At 69.8% G+C, this 14,514-nt stretch overlaps 1 protein-coding gene across 1 annotated transcript in view; it reads left to right on the top strand.

The window, feature by feature from the left end:
- COL5A1 (collagen type V alpha 1 chain) overlaps window positions 1-14,514 on the top strand; it is a 79,180-nt gene that overhangs the window by 11,132 nt on the left and 53,534 nt on the right. Inside the window, 3 exon segments of the mRNA XM_036416983.2 lie at window positions 5,902-6,069; window positions 8,652-8,865; window positions 9,732-9,894. Coding sequence (XP_036272876.2) covers window positions 5,902-6,069; window positions 8,652-8,865; window positions 9,732-9,894 — 545 coding nt within the window.

Genomic DNA, 14,514 nt, shown 5'->3' on the forward strand with positions numbered 1-14,514 from the left:
ACGGTCAGCGCCCGAGCCCGTGGCTCTGAACCCGGAGAGGCTGCAGTCAGAGGCTCCGAACCTCACCTCACACAACCTCACACCCGCACGCACACTCCTGCCGCAGCCGGCGCCCGCTGAGCCCCCACCTGGGAAGGGACCGGGGATCCCGCTCGAGGTGGAAGCCGGCGGACGCGCTGGTGGGCAGCCGGCACGGCCGTGCCGAGGGGCCGGGTGACGAGACCGCCTTCGGAGGCGCATGCGCTGGGCACCTACTGTCTGCAGCGCTGTGCCAATTCAGGTGCCAGGCGGGCCGGACACAGGCTCTCTCTTGGGATGTTGCCGCGGACAGGCACAGGTGTGTGCAGACACCGATAGGCGGGCAGTCACGTGGCACAGTTGGGAGGAGCAGAGGATCCACCTAACCACCTGCCCCCGTGGGAGCCCCTCAGACAGGAGCCGTGCGGCTCAGGGCGGACGGGGAGGCTGCGCCTGCTGAGCTGGCCGGTCCCCAGGGCGTGTCGGGGGACGGACAGCAGCGCCAGGAGTGCCCCTCAGGGCGCGGGCCCATCTCTATGGGAGAACAGGCACAGCCCCGGGCTGGCGAGGGCGTGGAGGAGGAGGAGGGGCCGTGGGTCCCGGCGTCTCTCGGCCTGGGTGGGGCTTGTCTGGGGCACCAGGGCGGGCTGGATGGGGACAGGGGTGGAGGTCCCAGAGAGGCGGGACAGGAAGTGATGGGGCCGTACCCCCGGGCGGCGGCCAGCGGCCAGCGCCCCTGCTTGCTCCCCGTGATGAGGCAGCTTCAGCGCGCATGTCTGCGGGGCCTCGGGTGCCCTTGGCGGGGCTGTGGGAGGAGCCACGGACCCCTGTGGGTTCTCCAGGGACTTGAAAGTGTCACAGGGAACTTTCTGGTAACTTCCCCGACCCTTCGACCCACTCTGGGAAGGTTAAGGGGCCCAGCCGCCGCCGGGCCGGCTTCCCCTGAGCCTCAGCTGCCTCTCCCGACAGGACGCCAGGCCAGCGCCGCCCAGGCCGGGCGGAGGGCGGAGGGCACACACATCGGCCCGTCCCACATTCCTGTCCCAAGGGCAAGGGTGGCCTGGCCACGGGGCCCTGCGGGGGCGCCCCTGTCAGACCCGGGCTGGGGACAGGGGTGCTCCTGAGACGGGCACGGGGTCCGGCTGCCCGCGGACCGGTCACAGTGTCCACTGTCCAGCAGAGACCGTGGCCCGGGGCCGCCTCGGGGTGTCGGGCGCCTGAGTGGCCGGGCGGTTATATAATCCCACCTCCGGCCAGACTCAGCGGGCAGCGGTTTTCCACGGATTCACTGTGAAAGCGCACACGCCCGCCAGGAAGCCACAGGGAAGCGCAAAGAAGAAAACCCGAGCAGCCATCGCCCTTTCTGGCTGCTGGCGCCCAGGGCCCTGCCGGCAGGTGCAGCCGGAGGAATGCCGCCCGCTGTGGCCGTTCTCCCGAGGCCCTTGTCCCCGGCGTTCGGGAGGAGCTGCAGGGGGGCGCCCCGCTCCGGGCAGCCTGACGGAAGCTGCCAGTCCACGGGCCAGGCCCCGGAGCCTGAGACCCCCAGCACGCTCTGCCGCCCCCCTGCACGGCGCTCTGGCAGCCGCGCCTCCGGTTCCGGGAGCGGGCGGGGGCGGAGCCTGCCACACACACTGCCCACCGCAGTGCGGAGCCTGGCACCGGTGCCATCCCCTCCCCTTTCCTCAGACGGGGAGGCAAATTACCCCCAGGAAGCCCAGACGAGCCGCCCGATCCAGCCACCTGCGGGCGCTTCTCCTGGACGGGCGCCTGCTGGCAGCGTGTGTGCCCCGCCCCACGCCCCACCGCCTCGCCACCTCTGTGCCCGCAGGGTTAAAGTTTGCGCGTGGCCTGTTGTGGTCAGACCCTGTGAGGAATGACGGGCAGAGGGACATACATGCCATCCGTTTTCCTAAGGACAGACAGAGGGCACCCATGACCAACCAGGGGCGATTTGGCGAGAAGCTAGGCTCAGAGGGCAGGTTCTTAAGAGCCGCCACCCCGAACCCGGACCCAGGCTGGGGTCCCCCTGCCAGCACACTGTCACAGGCAGGACGGGCCTGGGCGTTGGGCACCCTCACCAGCGGCCGGTGGGTGTGACCTTAGGCAGAGGAGAGCAGGCAGAGTGAGGGTGCAGGCCCAGGGCCAGGCAGGCCCTGTGCGCCCTAGGGGGGCTGAGCCAGACTCTCAGGCTTCTCACAACCCCCCCCCCCCAGCTCCCCACTCCGGGCGGCAGGTGGGCTTATTTACAAGGCGAAACCCCACCGAGTCCTCATTCCCTTGTCCCTGCCTGTCAGATCCAGAGCCAGGGCCCTGGGTACCGTCCCCGGGACTGAGCCACGCCCACTCGGAAGCCCCGCCCCCTCCCTGGGGTGAATAATGAAACCCTATAGGGCAGTCTGGGTCTGAGCCCCGCCCACACGGAAGGCCCGCCCCCTCCCTGCGGTGCATAATTAAACCTGCAGGGCAGTCTGTGGGTCCTGGCTAAGTCCTTTGTCTGAAGCCCCTCCCTGCTGCTGGCACCAGGCTCTGGGCTGGGGAGGGCTGGGACTGGAGCCGCTGGCATCAGCACCTGCTCAGGGCAGCCCCTTCCTGGGTGTTCCCTCCGGAGGGGGCTGGCAGGGTGCTGGTAGCTCACGGTGGTGACCCCAGGCCCGCCCCCTGCTTGTCTGACTTCGCTCCCGGGCCCCTCCTGAAGGCGGGCTGCCCGCTGTCTGTGGAGGAGGGTGCTGCCCTGGGGGCGGGGGTCCCACTGGCAAAGGAAGGGGCTGCTGAGCCTGTGAGGGGCCTGGCCCCGCCATCTTTCCTTCTGAGCGCTGAGGAGGGGCTTCCTGAAGCCCGGCATGAGCCGATGCCCAGGAGCCAGTGCAGGTTCCGCCCCCACCTGCTGCCCCGGGTGCCGAGGCCAGAGCCAGCCCCCAGCAGCCAGCCCGGCTCCTGGGATGACAGCGGTGCTGCCCACCAGGGCCCGGCAGGCTGGCTGCGGAGGGCCATCCTGCTGGCAGGGCCGGTGCCACGCCCCTGGGCCACCGCGTGGGCTGGGTCCTCCCCTGGGGTTCACTCTGGGTCCCATCGCCCACAGTGGCCGTGCTCCGGGCTGGGCGGCGGGGTCGCAGCCGGGAAGTGAGGGCAGGGCTGGTGAGAGGGACCCCGTGTCCTATGGGTCTCGGGTCTCGGTTCAGCAGCTGACCGAGAGGGGGTGAGATGGTGCGACGGCTCTGAGATGGCTCTCGCGTGGCCGGTCTGCCCCTCGGTCTGCTTTGAGCTCCCCCGTGTCACTGCGGCCCCCTCGCCTTCCTCTCAGTCCTCCTGCTGCCTCCTGGCACCTGGTACCCAAACTCGGCTACCTTCCCACTGCCTCCTCCCCGCCTTCCCGCTGGCCGCGCTTCCCGTCGGCGGGCAGGTCACCGGGGCCGTGGCATCGGGCCGAGTCCCTCCCGCCCGCTCTGGGCAGTGGGCACGGGCGGGGCCTGTTCCCCGGGGGCCCGTCCAGGCGGAGCCGAGAGACGGCTGACGGGGAGGCTGCACGCCCAGGAGGCCTGTCCCGCCCGCTTCCTCGGACGCCTGCCACATGAACATGAAAACACGGCGAGGGCTGCCCGGCGCCCCGGCCAGCAGGTGGCACGGGGCCTGGAAAGGTCCGTGGCCTTTTCAACTCGCGGTGGCAGCGAGCGGCTGTAAACCGCCAGCGACGGAGAACACGGCGTCTGGGAAGAGCATCAGCCGCTCCGATCCCCCTGGCCGCCCGCCTGGGAGCCGGGCTCAGGGATGAGCCAGCGCTCGGCAGGCTGTCCCGGCGGCAGGTGAGCCAGCGGCTGGCACGGCCGTCTCTTCCCACGGCCGAGGCCAGGCCTGGGGCCGTGCCGGGCACCTGCGCCAGCGCTGCTCTGGTGTCCGGTGGCGGCCGGGGCAGGAGTCCCTGGCGCCGAGCTCTTCGGCGGTGCCACCCCCGTGCGAGGGACGGACCACCCCTCCGTGGGGGCTGGGCGCTGGGTCCGAGCCGAGCACCACCCAGGAAGGTCAGAGGCCGCGGGAGGTGGTGACCCCGGGCGCCGGCCCCCACACTGCCCCTCCCTCTGTCCTACCGGGCATTTCCTTCCTGAGCTGGGAAATCCATGTCCCGTGCTTCTGGTCTCTCTTAGTTTTTTAAATATGTATTTTGTTTATTTCAGAGAGGAAGGGAGAGGGAGAGGGAGAGAAGATCAGTGATGAGGCAGATCCATCGGCTGCCTCCTGCACGCTCCACCCTGGGGACGGAGCCCACCCCCCGGGCCTGTGCCCTGACCGGGAATCACACTGGCCCGCCCGGCTCCTAGGCTGACGCTCAGCCGCTGAGCCACACGGCCGGGCTCCGGGCTCTTGCTGAGGTGACAGGCGACTGCGCGGAGCTGGGCTGTAGCAATGCTCCCCTGGAGGCGGGGCCTCGGGACGGGGGCTGGTGCGGGGTGCGAGCGGCCACCGCCTGGGCCGTGCTTTGTGCCCGGGAAGAGCAGCTCCCTCTCCCGTCCACCTGTCACCGCGGACCCGCCCACCCTGCGTGGGCCCGCCCTCCCAGCCTGTCGTGGTTGGGGATGGCGCCCTCCGCAGGGCCGGCACTGGCCACCCTGGCCGGGCACTGCTCCCTCCCAGGCCGCCCTCCCGGGCACAGGGCTCTGTCTGTCTTGTCTGGACAACAGAGGGGACACAGGGCCACCCATGGCTGTGCTGAGCTCCACGGGAGACCCCCATGGGGGTCCTTTCTCACCTCCGGTCGCCCGCCCTGGTTAAAAGGGGGGGCTCCCCTCTGAGTGGGCCCCAGGCCGGTAACAGCCCCCTGGGGAGGAGGCAGTGAGCTGGCCAGGCCCCGAGGGGCACAGAGGCACGAGCAGAGGGCGCCAGCCTTTTCCTAGCAGGCGTCAAATCGAATGCCAACTGGTATAAGCTGAGCCTTCTTCAGGAACAGCTCGATCCAGGCGCCCACACAAGCTGGTGGGAGTCTGTCTCTGCATCCCAGACGGGCTCTCCCTGCGCCCCGGGAGGCGGCCCCCCGGCTGCCCCTGAGCCCCGTCACCGTGATGCCACGCCCGCGTGTAGTTCCTCACCGGGACGCCGAGGGGCCTTGCGAGGGTGGTGACGGGACTGAACTCAACATGTGAAGCTGGCTTGTGTGGGGCGGCACGGAGGCCGTCTTTTCGTGTGGGCGCGGGAGAGGCGAGCTGTGCAGTCTGTGTGTGGGTGGCTTCCGTGGGCGCCAGTGTCCCCGCCCTCTCCGTGGCCGGGGTGAGGGCGGCGCCTCCCGGTGGGCTCAGGGGCCGCTCCTTCCTCGCCATGGCTCCGCGCCATCCTGCACGCAGGCCTGGGGCTCCGGGGCCGTGGGAGCCGACACGCTGTGAGCGGCTGTGGGAAATGGCGTTTGAATCAGGTGCCGGTGGGAAGCAGAGGGGCCCGCTGCCTGCAGACACCGAGGCCCCAGCACGCGGCAGCTGCACATGAGGTCCCTGTGCTGTCCGCCGTCCAGCCTGAGTGCCCGCACGCCACCCCCCTCCGCAGCGGCCTGATCGCCTCCCGGTGAGGGAGGGGCCGAGTCTGGGAGCCAGGCTGGCGTGTCCGGCCCTTGCACCCCCTGCCCCCGCACTGGGACTTGGGGGAACGTGGTGTTGGTTCTGATCGGTGTTGGTTCCGATTGGGACGGAGTGGCTGTCAGGTGGGCACTGAGGCTGCTGGGGTGCGGGCCTGGGACAGAACCAGCTGCCTGCCTGGGGTGGGGTATCTGTAAAGTGGGATCCGCGCCCCCCCCCCCACTTGGCCCCGGCGTCGGGGCGGCTCTGAGTGGGTTTGGGTGCAGCCACCGCTCTCCCCTCCCGGGTGCTCTGCTCGCCTGTGGCTAACCCCCCTTTGTCCTTCCAGCTCAGCCCGCCGACCTCCTGAAGGTTCTAGATTTCCACACCTTGCCCGACGGCATAACCAAGACCACAGGCTTCTGCTCCACACGGCGGTCCTCCCGGGGCCCGGACGTGGCTTACAGAGTCACGAAGGATGCCCAGCTCAGCGCGCCCACCAAGCAGCTGTACCCCGGTGAGGCGCGGGGCGCGGGGCGCGGGGCGCGGGGTGTGTCTATGTGAGCCCGTCCCTCCCGCCTCGTCCAGGAGCGGCGAGGTCACGCTCGGGATGCTGGGAAGCCCCGGGAACCAGCCGGGTTTGCTGTCCCGAAGGGGCGGTGGCCTGGAGGACCTGCCCTCCAGCAGGTGTCCGTCCTCCCTGATGCCAGGCCCGAGGGCATGGAGGGGCTGCTCCTGGGCCTGGGCGAGGGGGGTGTCGCGGAGGGAAGCCTCAGGGTCCTGGGAAAGGCAGCACTTCCAGACAGAAGCTTAATGGGGGACAGTGACCCCGAGAGATGCATGAATCACACATCACACCTCCCAGCTGAGAGCCATCTCCTAACGAGGATCGCTGGCCGAGCACAGAGCGGACTGCTGATTCCTGCCCGGAGCGGGGGGGGGGAGGGGATGTTAGCTGCCGAGACCCTGTCCGAGCTGTCCTGGCATCAGCCATGGTGGTAGAGGCACCGCTCCCACCGCCCGGCGTCAGGAGCGGCTCGGCTCACCTGGAGGAGGGGCCGAGGGCCATAACCTCCCGGCCCCAGGGAGCGCGTCTCTGATCCCGTTGGGAGGGCGGGAGGGCGGGGCCCGGGCTGAGGCGGCCGCCATGGACGTGCCCTGTGATTGTGAGCAGCTGGGCCGCCTTCTCGTGGCTTGAACATGGCCTTGACCCAGAGTCGGGCTCTCTCTCTCTCTCTCTTTTTTTTTATTTTTATTAAATTATTATCTGTGTACATATTTTACACTGCCCCCCCCATACATACTCCCTCTCCCCACAGGCTCTCTCTCTCTCTCTCTCTCTCTTTTTAAAATATATTTTGTTGATTTTTTTACAGAGAGGAAGGGAGAGAGATAGAGAGCTAGAAACGTCGATGAGAGAGAAACATGGACCAGCTGCCTCTTGCATACCCCCTACCGGGGATGTGCCCGCAACCAATGTACATGCCCTTGACCGGAATCGAACCCGGGACCTTTCAGTCGGCAGACTGACGCTCTATCCACTGAGCCACACCGGTTTTGGCCACAGGCTCTCTTTTGACCAGTGACGGCTCTCTGCACGCCCCGCGTCCCCGCTGGGTCCCCGAGGGGCGCACTCCTCAGGGGCTGCGCCTTGGCCTCCGCGCCCTCTCCCCCACCCTGCCTGTACCCCTCCCTCCGCCCCCTCAGGTCTGTCCAGGCGGCCGGCGCTTTGTAAGGAGCCATTTCTGGTTGATGAGGTCACTCGGGGACATGAGCCCCTTGGGGAGCCCCCCGTGGGGCGCCCCAGTGGCCCCGGGTCCGGGATGCAGCCTAGGGACTGTCTGACCCTCGGTGCAGACGGAGGTCACTGTCAGGCCCGCTCGCTGAGCTCACAGAGAACTGCGGGGTCTGGTTTCTGTGCATCCAGAGAAGCCCGCCTCTGCCTTCCCTCCAAACCCTGCTCTGAGTTAGGGGATGTTGATTTTAGTGTCTGAAACGGCGGTGCCCCCGTGCCCGCCCTCGCCCTCTCCTCGCCCTCGCCCTCGCCCTCGCCTGATCGCTCCACCCTGGTCCCAGGGGATGCGAGGTCACAGCAGGTGAAGTCTCAGGCCGCCTGGATGTCCCCTCCCCCCAGCCTGGCACCCTGCACGCCCTGCTCCTGTGACCAGAGCAGAGGCTAGCTGCCCGACTATGTGGCCGTTACCCCAGCAGAGGGCGCCCCAGACAGCTTCCTGCAGGGCTGGCCATCGGCCATCTGGGTGACCTTGTCCTGCAGGCCCTAAGCCTGACCCACAGCCCTCACAGCACAGAGCGTGTCCCCTCCCCGCGCAGGGGGTTGAGAAGTGTGCCGACCGGACGGTTCTGGCTGCTGGACCAGGCTCCCGGCAGAGCTGCGGGTGCACAGGCAGGAGAGTCGAGGGGCACCTGGCTGGAGGGAAGGGGTGCACGCATGCATGTGCGAGCGCATGTGTGTGCTTGTGTGCGTGCCGAGAGGTCTGGAGGAGCGGGGCAGGCCCGCAGGGGACTGGCTTTGGTGGCCTCGAGGGCCTGGCCGGCCGTAGGAGCCTCCCGCCACCGACACAGCAGGTCCCTCCTTTTGTTTCTGTGTTCGGTTCTTTGCAATCTGGATGGAAGTTTTGGTTTCTTTCTACCTTCTCTCTATTTTGCGTGTCAACCAGGACATGGCAACAAGTGCGATTCTAGCCGACCCCACTACCGCCCGCCCTCGGTCCCCCGCAGGCGCTGAACAACACCCTCTGCTGGCCCAGCTCTGGGCGCGCACAGGGCTCGGGGGCCCTGAGACAGCACTGCCCCCAGACGCTCACATCCGGGGTCCCCCACATCCCAGGCCCCGCTAGGATGTCTATGCAGATGTGTTACCGGGTGGGGGCGGGCGGGCCGGCCGCGGGGAGCCCGCAGCTGGGAGGACCCGGTAGCTTTGCACTTGAACGGAGCCTCGAAGGGGCCGGGCGTGGCCATGTGGGGACAGGCGGGGCTGCAGAAGCAGTGTGAGCCAGGCGGCCGGGGTGCCAGGTCCCTGAGCGGGTTGGTAGGAGGTGGCTGGGCCCTCTGACCTCTGCCCTCTGCCCTCTGCCCCAGCGTCTGCGTTCCCCGAGGACTTCTCCATCCTCGCCACCGTGAAGGCCAAGAAGGGCAGCCAGGCCTTCCTGGTGTCCGTGTACAACGAGCAGGGCATCCAGCAGCTCGGCCTGGAGATGGGCCGCTCCCCCGTCTTCCTGTACGAGGACCACACGGGGCGGCCGGGCCCCGAGGACTACCCCCTCTTCCGCGGCATCAACCTGTCCGACGGCAAGTGAGTGGGCGCCCTCGGCCCCCAGGCCCCGGGAGCGTCTGGCAGCCCCGGGCCCGCGGGCAGGTGGGGCGCCCCACAGGCTGTGCTACAGCAGCGGGCGGAGGGCCCCCGGGGAGCACCGGCGGGGAGCACCGGCGGGGAGCACTGGCGGGGAGCACCGGCGGGGAGCACCGGCGGGGAGCACCCAGAGCTGGTCCCGGCCCTGCTCCCTGGGCCCCCGTCTCCCCCGGGCGCCGGGCACACACCAGCCCTCCGTTCGGGAGGGACGCGGGGAGGTCGAGCGGCTGTGCCCACGTGTCCCCCCGAGGATTCGGGGCCCTGGCGGCACAGGTGCACCGGGTGTGGGACGGAACCAGGAAACCCAGGCAGACCGTCCCGGGTTCCGTGGGCACACCCAGGCCCGGCGGCGTGGCCGTGGCCTCCCTGGTGGCTGGCCCGGAGGACGCCACATGCAAGGAAGGCCTTCTGCCACGCCGGAGAGTGCCGTGTGGGTCCCCGGGCCAGGGTTCCCCACCGAGCTCCCCTCCCCGGAGCCTGCCCTCTGGTGGGGTTCAGGCGGCCCCCCAGGCTGTCCCGCCTGTGTCCCGGCCCGTGGCCCACCGGCCAGCCCACGAGGGCTCCAGAGCCTGCTCTCAGGGCTTCGCCATGCACTCTGGGCTCAGACGGTGACCCGCCTGAGAGACGAGGAATCGGAGGCGTCGGGGCGGAGGGCGTGTCGTGGGGGTGCATGGCGTGGCCGGGGTCCGAGCGCAGGGAGAGGGACTTCCTCTCAGTGTCCCCCCGTGTCCCTGTGACCTGCGCTGAGCCCCCGGCACTGGCGCCCGTGACCGCGCCGCCTCCACCCACCGCTGTCCGCGCCCCTGCAGGTGGCACAGGATCGCGCTCAGCGTCCACAAGAAAAACGTGACCCTGCTCCTGGACTGCAAGAAGAAGGCCACCAAGTTCCTGGACCGCAGCGACCACCCCGTGGTGGACACCAACGGCATCATCGTGTTCGGCACCCGCATCCTGGACGAGGACGTGTTCGAGGTGAGCGGGCGGCCGCGGGGGCGGGCGCTGCTCGGAGGCGCTGCTGGCCGGGACGGCGGGCGTCCGCCATGGATGGGCAAGGACGCATCGGTGTCCGGCGTGGGTGGGTGTGGACGTGTCAGTGTCCGGCGTGGATGGGCATGGACGCGTCGGTGTCCTGCGTGGGTGTGGTGTGGATGCATCGGTGTCCCCCGTGGATGGGCGTGGACACGTTGGTGTCTGGCGTGGGTGGACATGGACGCGTCGGTGTCCGGTGTGGATGGGCGTGGATGCGTCGGTGTCCGGTGTGGATGGGCGTGGACACGTTGGTGTCTGGCGTGGGTGGACATGGACGTGTCGGTGTCCTCTGTGGGTGGGTGTGGACGTGTCGGTGTCCTCGGTGGGTGGGCGTGGACGCGTCGGTGTCACCGTGGCCGTGGCTTCTGTGGCTCTGAAGCCCCTGCCGCCATCCCGATGAGTGTGTGGCTTGTGGGGGTGCAGAGGCCCCGTGAGGACCATGGAGGCCACCCTCGTCCAGGGGGTTCGGTACCCGGGTCTGCCAAGGACCGGCGTGGAGGGGACACTGCCTCTCACACCGCGGCCGGCCTGGGACGGGGCAGCCGCTGTGGGTGGACGTGGGGTAGAGTTCGGCCTGCGTGGGGCTTTGGGAAAACGTGCGGCCCGGCTCAGACGGGCTCTGAGCCAGCGGTGTCCCGGGCACTGAGAGGGTGAGGGCAGCCCCCGCACTGCCCTCCTGGGACAGCACGCTGACCGGCGATGGGCTGTCCTTGGCACCCAGAGCGTCAGGTGGGGGAGGCGTGGACACCCAGGAAGGGGTCCGAGCAGCCACCCCTGGTGGAGACGGGGTCAGCGGGGCGACAGGGGGCTGGCGCCTGGACCCCGCTGGCCGTGTCCACTTTTGCAATTACGCAGACACACCCTCGGGGCGCGCTGTGGTGGCTGGCGTCCTGGGAGCGGGGCTGGCGCAGACCTGGCTGGGGGAGGAGCGGGAAGCGGGGTGAACCTCAGGGCTCTCCGCAGTGAACAGGGACCAGGAATGCCGCCCACGCGATGGCGGTGGCGGTGGCGGGGGCGGGGGCGGGGGCGGGGGGCGGGGGCGGGGGCGGGGGCGGGGGCGGTGGCGGAGGCGGGGGCGGGGGCGGGGGCGGGGGCGGGGGCGGTGGCGGGGGCGGGGGCGGTGGCCGTGGCCGTGGCGGAGGCGGGGGCGGAGGCGGTGGCCGTGGCCGTGGCCGTGGCGGGGGGCGGGGGCGGGGCGGGGGCGGGGGCGGGGGCGGAGCCTGCCTGGGTTCACCGTGCGGCTTGGCGCGGGCACCACTCAGCTCCGGGGCCGGGCGCGGCTGCCCCCGCCTGTTTCCGAGTGGAGTCGGGGGCGGGTCAGCCTGTGATGGCCAGGCCTGTGTGTGACTGTGCCTTTAACTGAGAGCCAGGAAACAGCTTTATCGAGTGTTTAAAACATTAGGTCCTGACGCAGATACGGCTCCCCTGAGCCAGGAGAGCGTTTTCCCACGAGCACAGACGGGAAGGACCTGCTGCGACGGCGGCCGCCGAGGCCGGGCGGGCGGGACCGGCCTGGCCGCTCCCGGCCTGTCAGACTCAGGGTCCCGTCTGTGAGAGGGACAGTCACGGCCCCCGGGTGTTCGGGGGGTGAGGAGCCAGTGCGGGGGCCTCCCCAGGCAGCCAGCCGCCCGCTCGCTGGGGCTGCTGCCGGAGGAGGGGCCGCGGGCTGAGACCTGAGGTCAGGAACTCGGACGTGCTCGCCCGCGTCCGTGAGGCTCAGCACGGGGGCCGCGCGTGCTGGGGAACGAGTGAAAGAATGAGCAGCCGAGATGGCGGCCTTCGTGTGTGCGTGTGTGCGTGTGTGCGTGCGTGTGCGTGTGTGCGTGTGTGCGTGCGTGTGTGCGTGTGTGTGTGTGTGCGTGTGCGCGCGTGTGTGTGTGCGTGTGTGCGTGCGTGTGTGCATGTGTGCGTGTGTGTGTGCGTGTGTGTGAGTGTGTGTGCATGTGTGCGTGTGTGCGTGTGTGTGTGTGTGCGTGTGTGCGTGCGTGTGCGCGCGCGTGTGCGTGCGCGCGCGTGGTGTGTGCGTGCGTGTGCGTGCGGTTGTGCGTGTTGTCGTGCGTTTCGTGTGTGCGTGTGTGCGGCGTGTGTGTGTGTGTGTGCGTGTGTGCGTGCGTGTGTGTGTGTGCGTGCGTGTGTGCGTGTGTGCATGTGTGCGTGTGTGTGCGTGCGTGTGTGCGTGTGTGCATGTGTGCGTGTGTGTCGTAGGTTGCTGCGTGTTGCGTGTGTGCGTGTGTGTGCGTGTGTGCGTGTGTGTGCGTGCGTGTGTGCGTGTGTGCATGTGTGCGTGTGTGCGTGCGTGTGTGCGTGCGTGTGTGCGTGCGTGTGCGCGCGTGTGTGTGTGCGCGCGCGTGTGTGTGCGTGCGTGTGCGTGCGTGTGTGCGTGTGCGTGTGCGTGTGTGTGTGTGTGTGTGCGTGTGTGCGTGTGTGTGTGCGTGTGTGCGTGTGTGCATGTGTGTGTGCGTGTGTGTGTGTGCGTGTGTGTGTGTGGGGGGCTGGGGTGGGGATGGTGAGTCTTTGTCAGGTGACGGTGGTAATGGTGATGGTGGTGGTGACCTCTGAATGTGCGGGCCTCCGAGTATGTGGTCCTCTGAGTGCCCAGGCCGCCGAGTGCCTGGCTGGGCCGGGCATCCCGCTGTCCGGGGCGGCACAGTGGCGGGAACGGGGCTGAGACCCGTTGTAAGGCCTGGTGGGCTGTGGAGGAGGAGGCCCTGACGCTGGCCCTGCAGCCCGCCCCGGGGCGTGGGGACGCAGTGCCCCTCCCAGCTCACTAGGCTGGCCCTTCAGTCCCTCCAGCCACTCAGGGTCCCATGAGGCTGGGACGTGGCCACCCCCCACCCATCCCTGCACCCTTGGCCCCCGGTCCCCACGGAACCTCTCGTGTGGCATTTATAGCTGCACCAGCGCAGGTGTGAGTGGCCAGGCCCAGGCCCAGGCCCCGGGGGCGGCAGCTGGAGGGGCAGGTGAGAGGGGACGGGCTCGGGGGCAGGAGAGAGGGGACAGGGCTGGGGGGCAGGAGAGAGGGGAGGGGCTGGGGGGCAGGAGAGAGGGGACAGGGCTGGGGGGCAGGAGAGAGGGGACAGGGCTGGAGGGGGGCAGGAGAGAGAGGACGGGCTGGGGGGCAGGAGAGAGGGGACGGGCTGGGGGGCAGGAGAGAGGGGACGGGGCTGGGGGGGGCAGGAGAGAGGGGACGGGCTGGGGGGCAGGAGAGAGGGGACAGGGCTGGAGGGGCAGGAGAGAGGGGACGGGGCTGGGGGGCAGGAGAGAGGGGACAGGGCTGGAGGGGCAGGAGAGAGGGGACGGGGCTGGGGGGGCAGGAGAGAGGGGACGGGCTGGGGGGCAGGAGAGAGGGGACAGGGCTGGTGGGGCAGGAGAGAGGGGACGGGGCTGGGGGGCAGGAGAGAGGGGACAGGGCTGGAGGGGGGCAGGAGAGAGAGGACGGGCTGGGGAGCAGGAGAGAGGGGACGGGGCTTGTGGGGAGCAGGAGAGAGGGGACGGGGCTTGTGGGGGGCAGGAGAGAGGGGCGGGCTGGAGGGGCAGGAGAGAGGGGGCGGGGCATAGGCAGTTCCTCCTTTGCTCTCACGTTCACGGTGTCAGGCTGGTCCCGACCCCGCGCCCCCCACAGCCGTGGACAGAATGGCCTGGCGCTGGCGGGTGACTCTCGGCGAGGACATCCGGCCGCCGTCAGGGCGAGGAGCTCGGCCACACCGGCCGGGCAGGGATCGCGGCCGGTCACGTGTGAAGGCCGTGCGGCCCCGGCTCCTGTCCCCGCAGCCCCCGCCCCCGGCGTGGCCCCCTCTGCTACCCCCCCCCCCCATCCTGGGAGACTCTCAGCTTCCCTTGGTGGCGATGGAGCCCGGTGTGCTGGCCCCCTCTGTCCCGGTCCCCGCACACGTGCGGCCGGGCTGATCCGCAGGCTGACCTCCGTCGGGGGCTGCGTCTGGGTTCCCTCCTGCGCGGGAAGCGCTGCAGCGAAAATCAGCTGTCAAATCGCGGGAAAGCCGCGCGGGCCCGGCCTGCTGGGCGGAGAGGCCGGGGGCCGGGGTGTGGCCAGGAGGGGAGTGCAGAGCTGGGGTGCAGGGCGCGGAGTGCAGAGCTGGGGTGCAGGGCGCGGAGTGCAGAGCTGGGGTGCTGGGCGCGGAGTGCAGAGCTGGGGTGCAGGGCGCGGAGTGCAGAGCTGGGGTGCAGGGCGCGGAGTGCAGAGCTGGGGTGCAGGGCGCGGAGTGCAGAGCTGGGGTGCAGGGCGCGGAGTGCAGAGCTGGGGTGCAGGGCGCGGAGTGCAGAGCTGGGGTGCAGGGCGCGGAGTGCAGAGCTGGGGTGCAGGGCGCGGAGTGCAGAGCTGGGGTGCAGGGAGGGGTGCGGAGGGCGGCACGGACAGCCAGGCTGGGAAGGCGGGGTCGGCCGGGTTGGCAAACGGACGTCCATGCTCTGTGCCCACGGCCCCGGTGGCAGAGCTCCCTGCGTGGCTCTGTGGCCGCCCCGCCCACTCACAGCGGATCGTGGGTGCGGCCTCAGGGTCGGAAAAGGCAGCGCCGATCCCGCAGCAAAATGCTCCCGGAGCAGCGT

The sequence above is a fragment of the Pipistrellus kuhlii genome, unplaced genomic scaffold (assembly GCF_014108245.1).
Source record: "Pipistrellus kuhlii isolate mPipKuh1 unplaced genomic scaffold, mPipKuh1.p scaffold_m20_p_57, whole genome shotgun sequence".
NCBI classification, from domain to species: domain Eukaryota; kingdom Metazoa; phylum Chordata; class Mammalia; order Chiroptera; family Vespertilionidae; genus Pipistrellus; species Pipistrellus kuhlii.